The following is a 13,927-nucleotide window of genomic DNA, read 5'->3' as shown; positions in this document are numbered from 1 at the left end:
CTTCACGCTCATTCAGGTGTAAGAGCACAAGCAAAATTCCCATATATCATCAAGCCTGCAGTTCATTTGGAGCTCAACGGTTCATCTTTCTAAACACCAGAAGTCTTGGTCATTTTTACAAATATTGATTTAATGGTATAACTTGTAAATTCTTCGTTTTCATGATGGATTTTCACTTCAGCTACAGAGCCGAGTGCAGCTATCTTTTACACATAATCAAAATTCACTGTCTCACCTGGCTGACCTTAAAGCATACTTATATGGGGACCAGATAAATTGCTGCAGTTAGCAGGCTCACTGCCACCTGAATGCAAACTGCCTGTAGTATCTTGTGTGTGGAGGAGTGGGCACCTATTGACACTATTAGTCAAAGGTTGCCCATCACAGACAGATAAACCCTCTCTTATTCCACAACTGTCTAATATCCCACTTGCTCTTCTTGTCAGTAATTAGACAAGTGAGATGATTTAATTTGCAGCAGAGCAGCGGACACAGCTACTCTGACTGCTGATATGTAGAAAGCCACCAGCACTGTGTCAGACTCTCTCTGGGTGATAATGGCTCGAAAGAGAGAAGAATTAAATCACAGCTTTTAGCCTGTCTCACCCCCAAGCTCTTGTGATCAGCATCTTAAAGCAGGATTCAGCAGACCATTTTATCTTCAAGCCCTTGAGAGAAAAAGGTCTCCCTTCCTCTGTTTGCTCCAAGCGAGCCAGTGGAAGCCCTTCGTTGACAGCTGCTTGAGGACAGACTTAATTCTCACGTCTTTACTTTGGAAGTAACCTTGTCCTTCATTTTGTCAGCTGCTGGTAGCTCAGACATCTATTTTGTGCTCATGCTTACCTGCCCGAGAGGAAGGGGTGGTGCTTTAAAAGTGAGCGATGATTAGAAGGTGTTTTGTGTCCCTGACAGGTGCCAGCATGGATGTGGAGGATGAGCCGCTGCTGTTTCAAACCAGCTGGGGAGGGGAGGAGGAGGATGAAGAGGACGAGGAGGAGGAAGAAGATGATGGAGGAGTGCGTGCAGAAAGGCAGAGATGTTACTCTGAGGAGGCTGGGGTTTGTGGGCTGTGGAGGGCAGTAGGGTGGGTGTACACACAGCCCTGTGCCAGCGGAGTGGTTTTAGGGGTAGTTGTTCTGCTACCATGTGCCCTGTTTGCCTACATGCTCCTCTACTGCCCTCCTCTGGACATAGACCTCTCCTACAGTGCCTTTGAGGTTCACAGTCACTTCTCCGCCGAGCGCTTCGATGCCCTCACCATCGCTGTAAAGACTCAGCTGGGGTCCTGGGACAGACGTAGGCGAGACTTAGATGACAGAGAGTCTGAGGCCCTGCGAGAGCTTCTGCTGGAGAAGGTGGGCAGACATGGACTGTTCAACAGGACAGATAACGAAGGCACGAGGTCATCTACTCCTCAAAACAAGCCTTTAAATGCAGGAGATGATCAGAAGAGGGGAGCAGCAGGCAGAGATGAAAGGACAGAGCCTCATTTGGGTCAGAAGGAAATGGGCGAGCACAAGACCTCAGATCACAGAGCCGAGGAGGACGAAGAGATGTCGTGGGATGGAAATTCCACTTTGCCGCTCATTAGGAGGCGCAGGTTTGCTCCTAATTACTACATGCAGACCCAGGCTCTGTGGAGGATCGAGCTGGTGTTTGTGGCTCAAGGGAATGGTGATCGTAACATCTTCACCCCAGAACGTCTGCAGACGATTCACCATGTGGAGCGTCTGCTCATGCAGCACCCACAGTTCCATCAGTTCTGCTGGAAGCCTCTGGAGATGCTGAGGGATCTTCCTCTGGGGCCGTCCTACTGCTCCCCACCCAGCTCGCTTCTGTCTTACCTGTACCCCAGTGAGAGAGGAGGGAAGATATACTATGATGGCATGGGCCCAGATCTTGCTGATATTCAAGGTGAGTCCACAGTGAAGAAGGTGGTTTTTGATCATAAAAGGAATCCCTGTAGGAGTCCTCCTAACAGTGCTGATTTGCCATGTATGCATTTCCAGGTTCTCTGAGTCTGGCCATCACCCACCCACAGTTCTACTGGTATGTGGATGAGAGTCTCTCCCCTGAGCATCTCTCCTCCTCTCTCTTGCGTAGTGAGATCCACTTCGGAGCTCCTCTGCCTTCCTACTACTCACTGCAAGACCGAGCTGACGAGCAAAGATCTCGCTTCAAAAACTTTGTGGTTCAGTATGCAGACCTCCTGGCCAAGCAATCTACCAGGTCAGGAGAAAATGACTGCAACATAGGACATTTGTTACAGTTATTGCAGTTGAAATCTGATGTTTTATGTCTGCTCCTCTTGTCCCAGCCAGGTGAAGGTGCTGTATGGGGGGACAGAGCTGTTTGATGACGAGGTCAGACACACCTTCCACAATGACATGATGCTGGCTGTCATCAGTGGAGCCTGCATCACTGTGCTCGTCTATGTCCTTACCTCCTTTTCTGGTACAGTATGACCTGTTCCTTATTCCAGTTGCATTTGTATGTGCATAGCTGGATGTTTGAGCCTGTTACTGTCAGTTACTTGGTTGTACATTTTCACAAGCGCCTTACTGATCTCTTGTTGATTTTTTGTCTCTCTGCAGTGTTTCTGACGTTCTTTGGACTCGCTAGCATCGGACTGAGCTGCCTTATGGCTCTTTTCCTGTACCATGTTGTCTTTGGTGTGAGGTACCTGGGCATCCTGAACGGAGTTGCTGCCTTTGTCATCATCGGCATTGGTAAGATGAGAAGATAAGAAATACACCAATTTGTTAATTAATGGAAAAGTTTGACACTTTGGAAAATACCCTTATTTGCTTTCTTGCCAAGAGTCAGATGAGAAGATGGATACCACCCTCATGTCTGAATGTCATGTCTCATCTGGTTAGCTTAGCTTAGCATAAAAACTGGAAACAGGGAAAAACAGCTAGCATGGCTCTGTGCAAAATGGTGATAAACTCCACTTACAAACATCTCTAAAGCTCACAAATTAACATGTCGACTGAAGTGTGAAAACAGTGCGATTTGTTTTTTACGGCGAGGTTTGTTCAGGACTATTTCTTGATCTGAATACTTCACTTCCTGCAGTGACAAGACTAACAAAATACAGCAACTTGTTATAATCTCTTATACCCTTTGGACATTTTGGAAATTTTGATCTTTAAACCTTTCAAACTTTAAAATAAGTCTTTTATTAATATTCACGACTTTACTCATAACTATTTTACAAAACTGTATTTACATTTTACATTTAATTATTTTAATTCATCAAATAAAAGTTTTAGGGCTATTTATACAACAGTATTATATTAGTTTATATATATATATTTATATTTATATTATTGTTATTTTAAAGCTACTACAAGGAACTTTATATTAGGATATTTTTTTATTTTGGAGGCCCCTGTGGACAAAAGTAGTAGTGTTTTCATCGTCAAAACCACACAATATAATGTAAAAAAAAAAGAAGGAAAACGCTCCTCCTGCTCCTTTTTAACTGGCAAACGTACTACTTCCTGTAACTCTGCCTGGGAAAATGTAAACACAGGCGTCTGCACTCATATCTGGTCGCAGGCGTTAACAAAAAACTAAATAGAAACAGTTTATCTTCTCGCCGATGGTCTCATTTGCTTTAATAGGTCATATGGAGGCATCAGTATCAAAATGAGACTTTCATAACCAGTTTAAAACTATTTGTAGTGGCTTTAAATTTTGATTATTCAAATTTTTTTTATCAAATTATCCAAAATAAAACAATATTTGAGGACTTTTTTACTGGCAAATTGTGAGACTGTCTTTGTCAGTATACCTCCTTGCTATTATTTTATATTTCTTTTTTCCTTTTTCTTGTTTTGTTTTGACTCAGTGTAAAACCCTGACAAGCACCATCCTCCACATGTTCTCATCTAGCTCTCAGCAAGAAATTTAGAAAACAAGTCAAACTTTTCCTTTAAAAAGGTTGAAAAAAAAAAAAAACACCTTTTCACAGTACATGTACAATAATATGTAATAAGGCAGCTCTTCTGTTCTCTCACTGTTGCTCAGGGGTGGATGATGTATTTGTGTTCATCAGCACCTTCAGACAGGCGTCTCATCTGCGTCAGCCGCAGCAGCGAATGCTCTACACAATTAAAACAGCTGGCCGAGCTACTTTCCTCACCTCTTTCACCACTGCGGCTGCATATGCTGCTAACACCTTCTCTCAGGTAATCATGGGATAGTAATGCCCCCGTTAATAGAATTCTGTACCGCGGGTGTAAATGACTCCTCTGCTTTGGATGAATAGAAGTGCCTCTCTCAGCAGACAGCCATTTTCATGCGATAAGCTCAAATTGAATGTTTCAAGGTCCTTTACACTGTGCCTCGTTGAACTGGCTCTTAGATCCCAGCCGTGCATGACTTCGGCCTTTTCATGGCGCTCATTGTCAGCTGCTGCTGGCTCTGTGTGTCCGTCCTGATGCCAGCAGCGCTGTGTGTCTGGACTGAGTGTGTGGAGCCTCAGGAACATGCCTGGTTAAATCGGTGAGTCGTTTTTTCTTCCTTACTTTTGTGTGTGATGTTATTTGTGCATGCTGTGCGACACCGCAGGCGAGATGTAATCCCTTCAGCTGTCTCTCTCCCTAAACTTCCTCCTCGCTCCGTAGCTGGAAGAGGTTTTCAGGCCTGTCAGCAAGCCACAGCCCTTTGTCAGATGAGGATGACGATGTGGCACTTCTGTCAGTGGAGATGGAGCCAGGTGAGATTATTATCTTCCTAGCATTGGATGAGTGATGGGGGCGAGAATGGGGAAAGGTAATGAGTCCAGGCTGTAAAGCGCTTCTGTCCTGGCACCACTAAGCCCCCTGTCTTTGTTTCGATCAGGCTCCTGTGACACAGACGGCGATGCAGCCATTCTTTCCCTGTCAGTGGAGACACCTCTGTCCCCTCCAGGGCAGAGGCATGTGGGTGTGGTGAGCACGAATCTCCAGTGGGCCCTGAAGCACTTGGTGGCAGAGCCAGCTGTGAAGCGACGAAAGCTTGTTCTAGGTGAGATTTGATATAAGAACTCAAGAGATTTTGACAGGGCTAAGAAAAACCTAAAAAGACGAGGGAGATATTTCTATCATCGGATTTTTGTAGATTTTATCTGCCGAGCTCTTTATCTATGTTTTAGACATGAGCGTAACCTCCAGCTCAAACTGTTGAAGCAATGCAGTAATCTCTCTGCAGCCTGAGGGATCTGTCAGTGGAAGAACAAGCAGCTATCATGAAGTATTCATCCTCTCTCTTTGCAGGAGTGACTGTAATTGATCCCTGCTCCCTGCTCCTGATCTGTCCCTCAGCTACTCTATCTACTCCATCAGACCCTCCTCTCTGCCATTGTTTATTACCGTCTTCCTGTCTGCCCAGGTGTCTTCCTCCTGGTTCTGCTCTTATCTGCTGGCTGCTGCTGTCTCCTGAGGCCGGCCACACACGCCCCCCTTCTTTTCCGTCGCGACACGAACCTCCAGACTCTGCTGGCTCTGAGGAGCAACCTCAGCGGTCAAGGCATCTCCTGCCCGATGTGCTCAGGTGAGACTGTGGCAGGGATAGAAATGGTCTCGCCAGTTAACCTCCGAGATCCAGGATAAATATCTGAGTTGCATCTTGTGTCCTGCAGGTGTGTTCATGGAGAAGCCGCACCCTTTGTACACCCACACTTCATCATCATCTTTCAAGTTTTCCACACATCAGCAGACCCCGATCACAACAACCACCACTGCTCCTCGGAGTTCAGTAAAATCAAGCACCAATCAAACAGGTAAAACATCCAGCACATTAAAAAAAAAATCAACTTATTTAAAACTGGTTCCACTTTTTTAAAATATTGCACTTTGTATTGCTTTTTTTAGGCCCTTTAATTACAGTGTACATATCAAAGTTGGACCCCGGAGCCTCTCCAACCCTTTACCGCTTCTCCCTTAACACCAGCACTCCCTCCCCGTGGAAGTTATGCAGCACAGAGCACCAAGAGGTGTCATCATTTCAGGTTAGGGAGCAAAAAACTTGATTATTATTTTCTTTAATAAGTTGTAATGTCTCCCAACTGTCACATGCGCTGCTAAAGCGGCGTGTAACTAATTTTGTCTTATCTGAATAGGCTTATAATCAGCCCCGCAGCAATTACACCACCAGAATGACAGTGTGTGTTTCCCATGTGTACCACCCGTACCCCAGCTGGATGATCACATCCACCTCATGTGACCCCCGTCATGGCTGGACGCCAGAGTTTTCCTTTTATGCAGCACTGTCTCCGCAGCAGCACAGCAGGTGAAAACACGAGTGAGGAAAAATCATATTAAATGGACTGTCGTGTTGTTTTAGTGGACAATCTGTCATTCCAGCTTTGCTTTCCCCTCTTAGGAAGCTTTTTTATGCCCAGCGCCGCCTGAGACCTCACCCCAGCCGAGTGTGTGTCAGCCCTCCTGGCTGTGGCATCAGTTCCGGGCCTGATGGACCCACACGGGGAACCTTTTATACTCCTCTCCCCAGTGGTGAGCAAGCTGGTGTCACAGTGTCAGAAAGTGTCATTAACATAAAGATAGTTTGTTAGCCCATCAGGAAAACTATTTTCCCCGCATGTGTCACACTGCTGAAATGTCTTTATTATTCATTCTCATTGAGGCTTGGAAAATGCAGTGATGTGACACTTCTTTCAAATATAGCTTGTTTAAGTGGCACTCTCTGAATTCACTGGAGGATTTTAACAGTGCTCGACTGGTACTCATATTTATTACTGTATAAATAAGTGCTGTTTAGTGATTTTTCTCTATTTTCAAAGATCCTTCGTCTGCTGCAAAAAAGAAAACATCCAAAACACTTGGCTTTAACCCATGCAGCGGCGGAGCATGTGGCCATCCAGCGGTGCGTCCTCTGGTCGACACTGGGGCGATGGTTTTTGTCGTGTTTGGCATCTTGGGAATCAACCGAACTGAACGCAGGGACAACCACGTTATTGGAGATATGGTGAGGGTCACACCTGTGTCAGTATGTCTGACAGATTTGTAAATGATGTTCTCATGTGGTTGACGTTGTGTTTAATTCTCTCCAAAGGGCAGCATCATATTGGATCCAGACTTTGATATTTTCCAGGAAATGGGGCATCTTTGTCAAATGTGTAAATCTATTAGTGCCAACAAACAACTTGTGAAGCCCGGAGGAGCGCAGTGTTTGCCGTCAGGTAACAGCAAAATCTTTTATTTTAGCATAAAATATCATCAAACAATAATATTAAACTTTATCAAGCTAATATAGTTCAAGCTCAAGTGCCAAAAAAGCAGTTGTTCCTGTGATCATTTCAAAGCTGGGAAGTAACAATGTACAAATACTTTGTGACTGTACTCTGTACTGTACCCACATTTTTCAGGTATTTGTACTTTGAGTATTTATTTTCCTGACAACTTTTTACTTTTACTCCTTATGCGTTACTTTAGTTTTAATGCATTTATCTAATATAAATGTAATAGATTATTTTTATTTTGCACTTTTTTGCACCAACATCACAAGACTGATTTCAGCCCATCAGTGCACATCATGCACAGCAGACGTAGCAAGACAAAACAACAAAAGACGCAACAAACGGAAACGGACAGAGAGGGAGACTCGAATAGGGAGAAAAAGCATGTTAGTGTCTCGTATCTGCAGAGACCCTGCAGCCCTCTGCTTGGATTTTCTAATCGTTTTCATTTTTTGCTGCTCGGGACGCTTTACCAACCCAAAATGTTGGTATTTGAAGTCCTGGCAATGAGACTCAACAATCATCTATCTTTGTGGTGTGTTTACGAACAGCTCAGACAAATCCTACTGATTCTACCGTTAAGTTTAAAAGTCTTTGAATTATATTAAGATAACGTGAGGTTCAGTTAACTTTGCACAAAAATCGCTAGTAGAAATGTCCTTTAGAGGGATACTTTCTGCTTTTATACTTGGAGAATATTTCAGCGCCTGTACTTTATTACTTTTACTTGAGAATAGAAGTTGAATCAGTACTTCTACTTTTACCAGAGCAGTATCTGTACTTCTACTTGAATAAAGAATGTGTGTGCTTTTGCCACCTCTGTTGAAAAATCTACATTTTTCTACAGAGGTGGTTGGACTGTTAGTTTGAGAAGAAACACAGCACAGAAGACGACCACATCTGAAGATTTTGATGTCCATTTTTTGCTATTAGCAATAGCATTAGCACTTCGATAATCAATAATGAAAATAATCAGTAGCTGCAACTCTGAAAACTGAATTTAACTAGCATAAAACTGGAATATAAAGTGCTTGACAAAACATCTGAACAAAAAGAAGATAAAGCATGACATGAAATTCAAATCAAACAATCATAAATAGTGAATGAAAGTGTGTAAAATGTAATGTCCTCCTTCTGTTCTCCTCAGGCAATAAACTATCGTCTATTCTGCCTCTGCTTCATCCTGAGTGTCACTCTCTCCCTGAACCCAACCTGCTCCCGGGGCAGCTCTCCCACGGTGCGGTGGGAATGCATGGGGGGAAAGTCCGCTGGCTGTCCATGGCCTTTGAGTCGGTGAGTCCCTTCATCTTTCAGCTTTCATCTCCCTGCATCACAGTGCAGCACATTTCCACATTACTTTCAGCTGTTGCTGTGTCTAACGCTCTGCCTCTCCTCTCTCTGCAAGACCACATACAAAGGGAAATCCTCCTTTCAGACCTACTCTGACTTCCTCCAGTGGGAGAACTTCATCCAGGAGCAGCTCGCCTCCCTCCCGCAGTCCTCCGCCCTGCAGCGAGGCTTCCAAACCTGCGAGCACTGGAAGCAGATCTTCATGGAAATCATAGGCAAGTGAGATTGCATGTGTGAGAGGTGTTGGTTTCTTTTTTCTGCAAACTGAAAAATTAAATCCGATGATATACTGCTCTTGTAGGTGTGGAGAGTGCCCTCTGGAGTCTGTTGCTGTCCCTGGCCATATGTGTGGCAGCTGTGTCTGTGTTTACTGCACATCTTCTGCTGCTGCTGCCAGTGCTCATAACCATTCTAGGTAAGAGACGCAGCTGTAGATTTGGAGGCGACCCTCGGAAATGCGTTTTAAGACTAAATATTCAGGCCTAATTGTGAGTTTCTGGCCTTCAACAGGCGTGATCTGTCTGGTGGTGGCGCTCATGTATTGGCTGGGCTGGGAGATGGGAGCAGTGGAGGCCATTTCTCTGTCCATACTCGTGGGATCCTCGGTGGATTACTGTCTGCACCTGGTGGAGGGATACCTGCTGGCTGGGGAGACCCTTCCCTCCACGCCTGGTTGTAACTCGGTATGGGAGTGTAAATTTGATCCCCAGCAGCGATTATGAGCAATTAGAAAACCTTCCACAGCATGTTTCCTGTTTACACACATGCTGAAACGAGCTAATGACTAAGATTTAGAATTTAATAAGACAAGAAGCGCCCCGAAGGCTCATGAATAAAGAGGAGCGGCTCCTCTTATTAAACCGTGTTGTGTTTGCAGGAGCCTCCGGTCGAGAGGCAGAGGCGGACCCTGGAGGCAGTGAACCATGTGGGCGTTGCCATAGTGTCCAGCGCCGTCACCACAGTAATCTCCACAGTCCCTCTCTTCTTCTGTGTCATTGTGCCTTTCGCCAAGTTTGGCCAGATAGTGGCCATTAACACCGCCGTCTCCATTTTGTTCACCCTGACCGTGACTGTGGCCATGCTGGCGCTCATGGCCCCTGCCAGCTTCAACAGACCCCCCGGTGCTGTGCTGAAGGCTGGCCTGGCCGTGACGGCGGCTGCAGCCTTGGGAGCGGCCGTGTGCTGGGTGGGAGGACAGCTGGGAGCGTTGGCCTGGCAATCAATCAGCGTTTAAACCACAACTGTGAGCCAACTCACACTGATGTCAGACAGAGGAGTTCCTCTGTATGCAAAATAACTGTAAGCACTGCATTTCCCTCCATGTTCAGGAGGAATATCAGATCAGTAAATGATCTTGAACTTTACAGCACAAAGATGTCAGAATCAGTTCCATAATTAGAAACTGTTTGTCATCATACAATCATTTAATTTCACTTGTGTTGATCAGTGGATTGTAAGAATTACCCACTGGGTACCTCTTCTAAAATGTGGTGTGTAAATGACTGTGACTCACATGGTGGCTTGACATGATGATTCAGCTGAGGTTTTTTCTTTTGATCCGTTATCGCCCTCAGCAGAGAGGTGGAGATGATCTGAGGAATAGTTGGGAAATGCCGGCTGAGTCACAGTTTTATGTCAGTGTAACTTATTCAGTGGTGAAGAGTGGCTGACTGTTCTGTGACCTGCTGTTGTGAACACTGTCGAGGCGCAGCGCTCTGACGTCCGTGAAGATTAGTGTTCCTGCTTCACATGGCTCACGGCCCTCTTGTGAAACATCACTTTTTGTTTTCTCATAGTTGTGCACTGAATGTGTTTTCAGCCACATTTGTAACAAAGGTAATGATGTCCTAATGTGGCTTGATTTAAAGTTGTACTAGTCATATTTATATGGAGAGTTTTGTTAAATGTAATGTGTGATGTAATCGTTTCGGTAAGCTGCTCTCACACATTCTGATGCTGCCAGCACACACTTGTTCTGAAGAGTTGTGCAATACCTACCACAAGATATCAGAGGTGGAAGAAGAATTAAGATCCTTAAGTAAAAGTACTAATACCACACTGAGGAAATACTCCACTACAAGTAAAAGTTCTGCATCCAAAACTTACAGAAAAACTATGAAAGTATTATCAGTAAATCAAAAGTACTAATTGTTTTTACTGTTTTTGGATCAATATTACAGCTGCAGTTTGAATGTATATGTTGCATTTTCCTGCTGTAGATGTTTAATATACCGTTAGCCATTTTAATCTACAGCAATGCATTATATTCTATAAGATCCAAACAACAACAACTTAGGTGTTCTGTGCCCTGGCAGTACCCAGGTAAGCTACCAGTCCACACTACGACTGGTCTGTTGTGGTCGTGAATCCAAAAGTATTGTATTTTCTCAGCTCATAAAGAAACACTGAATCCTTCAGATTATCATAAACATCCAAAGTCACTGGACAGGAACGGTAAGAAAAAATGGTGATCTAGAAGGAACTAGTAACTAAAGCTGTCAGACAAATGTAGTGGAGTAAAAATACAATGTTTGCACAATATTTGCATCTGAGATGGAGAGGGGTAGGAGTGTGAAGAATAAGTTCATCAAAAAATTTAAAGTCCTCTACAAGATCTACTCACCCCCATGCAGATAGAAAGTCTGGTGAATTTTTTTAGTCCACCAAACATTTCTGGAGCTTGGCAGCATTCTCCTAAACAACTTAATTAGATGGGGACTTGTTTTAAAACTCATGGCTCCATACAGCTCAGCTGGTGTAATCCAAGTGTCCGAAAGCCCAGAGATCCCAAACTGATTTGAAAAGAAGTTATTTACAACCTAAATCTTCCCTGTATGTCAGTGTTGTTCACGGCCCGCTGCCAGTGTTGCCAGATCTCGCGAGAGAAAACAAGCAACCAGCTCTATGGAAACAAGCCCAAAAAAAGCGACTTGGCTCCTCAAATAAATAAAATAAAGCCCAACAGGTGACCTAACCTACCACATTGTGTAAGAGAGAGGCCACTTGATAACAGTATATATATATACACATTTATTTTTGTTTGCATAGGCAACAGTAAATTGACACTTTAGAAAACAATAGCCCAAAAACCCGCGACTGACGATATTTGCAAGCGACTTTACAGAAAAACAAGCCCAAGGTTGCTTATAACAAGCGGACTTGGCAACACTGCCCGCTGCCCTAACACACCTGATTCAAATGAATGGTCATTAGCAGGCTTCAGCAGAGTTTGATGATGAGCTGTTCATTTGAATCAGGTGTGTTGGGGCAGAGAAACATCTAAAACATGCAGGGCAGGGGCTCCTGAGGGCCAAGCTAAAAGCTGTAGCGTGCACCCCATCTGAAGTGGGTGTAAATAACATCTTTTCAAATCAATTTGGGTACTCCTGGCTCTTGGAGACTTGGATTATGCTGGACAAACTGTGTGGAGCCATTTTGTGTTTTTTTATGTTCCCATCTACATCAGTTGTTTAGGAGAATCCTGCAACGCTGTGATGATCCAGAAATGTTTTGCAGACTATGAATCTTAACCTTATTTTAGAGTAGGTGATGACTGAATTTTAATTTTTGGGTGAACTTATCCTTTAAAGTTGCGTTAAATTGAAATACTCAAGTAAAGCACAAGTACCTCAAATCTGTAATAAAGTGCAGTACTTGAGTAAATGCACTTAAGATTCCTCCCCTGCAATCATCCACTTTTATGACCCTCAGCGTGTTTATATTTTTGATCTTAAACTCCTACAAAGTCTCTATTTTTGTCATCGGCACCAGTTGAAGGAGACCTCCTGTTCGGGTCCTCAGGTGTACCCTCAGCACGCCCTCCACTGCTCTTGCAATCACTCACTGTAACAAACTCTGCTCTCCCCTCTGCTCTCACACAGTTTAGAGCACCACTCATGCACCCATCGACGCCGGCTCCGGTCTGGCCCGCAGTCAAGGTGAGGGTCATTTGTCAAACCACATAACACAATAACTGTCAGGGAGGGGGACTGACTCAACAAGAGCAGTATATTTCTGTTTTGTGTGTGTGTGTTATTTGTGAATGTCAAATAAAACAGGTGCAGAAAGCCTTGGGTCGTCTCTTTTGTGAAAGCTCAGCACGGGTTTCTTCTGCATTGTTATGTAACAGAGCAGGATGAAGGCCTGTCACTGTTTGCTTGCAGTCGGTTTACTGAGAGAGCTACAGTAGAGAGCGTCACATCTCCTGTTGTTAATTATTCATGTGAAACGGCTCAGATTTTTCATTGAATTGCAGCGCATTAAAGTTTCATGCCGGTTATTAAACAAAAGGAAGTTGTTCAGCATTCCTGCTCATCGTGATGGAAACAGAAGTAGGAGGATGTAAACAAATATTGTGAGGAGAAGCAGAAAAACCTTGGCAGACTTTTATCCCAGAGAGTCCCGTTTTATTTGACTGAGCACCATTTTATTGTGTTGCAGTAGAAAAAGGAAAGTGTTGCAAATTATCAGTACATCTCTGCTGTCAGGTCCATTTACATTTGCTTGAAACTGAAGATGATTTGTTTTATTCAAGGAGCACTTCTTGCATGGAGATCTCATTTATTTGCAAATGACAAGTACGTGCAGCTGGTGTCAAAAGAAATATTAAAGGGTAAGATGTTATGTTTCTTGATCTAGAAATGAACTGAATTACAGTCTGTGCTTTGTGGACCACTCAGTTCTTTTCAATAGTTTCTACCTTAAAGGATAAGTCCACCCAAAAATGAAAATTCAGTCATCATCTATTCACCCTCATGTCGATGGAAAGTTTTGTAGTCCACAAAACATTTTTGGAGCTTCACAGTAAAACAGTGTTGCAGCATTCTCCAAAACAACTGAAGTAGCTAGGGACTTCTTTTGAAACGTTAAAAAACTCCTCAATCCCTGAGGTGGCTGCATACAGCAAGTCAAGTCAAGTGTAATCCAAGTCTCTGGAAGTCCTGAGATCCCACATTGATTTGAAAAGATGTTATTTACACCCCCTTTTAGGAATAAAATCTTCACCAAGGGTGTAAATAACATCTTTTCAAATCAATTTGTGGTCTCAAGGATTCCAGAGACTTAGATTACACAAGCTGATGAGCTGCATCGAACCATTTTAAGATTTTTTCTCCATCTACCTCAGTTGTTTAGGAGAATGCTGCAACACTGTTTTACCGTTGAGCTTCAGAAATGTTCTGTGAAACTTCACCTGAATTTCGATCAGCATGCAGATGGTTAGATGATTAGAAAGAGAAAGAGAATTTTCATTTTTGGGTGGACTTATCTTTTAAGGTTTTTTTGTTGTAACCCTCTTTCATTTTGGTCCAAATACAAGTATGGGTTCCCTTT

The 13,927-nt window shown here is 43.7% G+C and overlaps 1 protein-coding gene across 1 annotated transcript; it reads left to right on the top strand.

Annotated features, from left to right (window-relative positions):
• Positions 1-920: 920 nt before the first annotated feature.
• Positions 921-9,830, top strand: disp3 (dispatched RND transporter family member 3). Its single transcript, XM_073465478.1, has 20 exons — positions 921-1,914; positions 2,010-2,229; positions 2,318-2,454; positions 2,595-2,729; positions 4,036-4,196; positions 4,373-4,512; positions 4,635-4,726; positions 4,852-5,016; positions 5,380-5,541; positions 5,630-5,782; positions 5,862-5,998; positions 6,110-6,279; positions 6,373-6,503; positions 6,791-6,975; positions 7,063-7,189; positions 8,394-8,539; positions 8,652-8,811; positions 8,898-9,011; positions 9,107-9,279; positions 9,474-9,830. Exons 1-20 carry the CDS (start codon positions 921-923, stop codon positions 9,828-9,830), a joined length of 4,059 nt encoding a protein of 1,352 aa, XP_073321579.1.
• The last annotated feature ends 4,097 nt before the right edge of the window (positions 9,831-13,927 follow it).

This window comes from Pagrus major, chromosome 5, assembly GCF_040436345.1.
Source record: "Pagrus major chromosome 5, Pma_NU_1.0".
NCBI lineage: Eukaryota > Metazoa > Chordata > Actinopteri > Spariformes > Sparidae > Pagrus > Pagrus major.
This window is presented reverse-complemented; position numbering and strand designations above follow the sequence as displayed.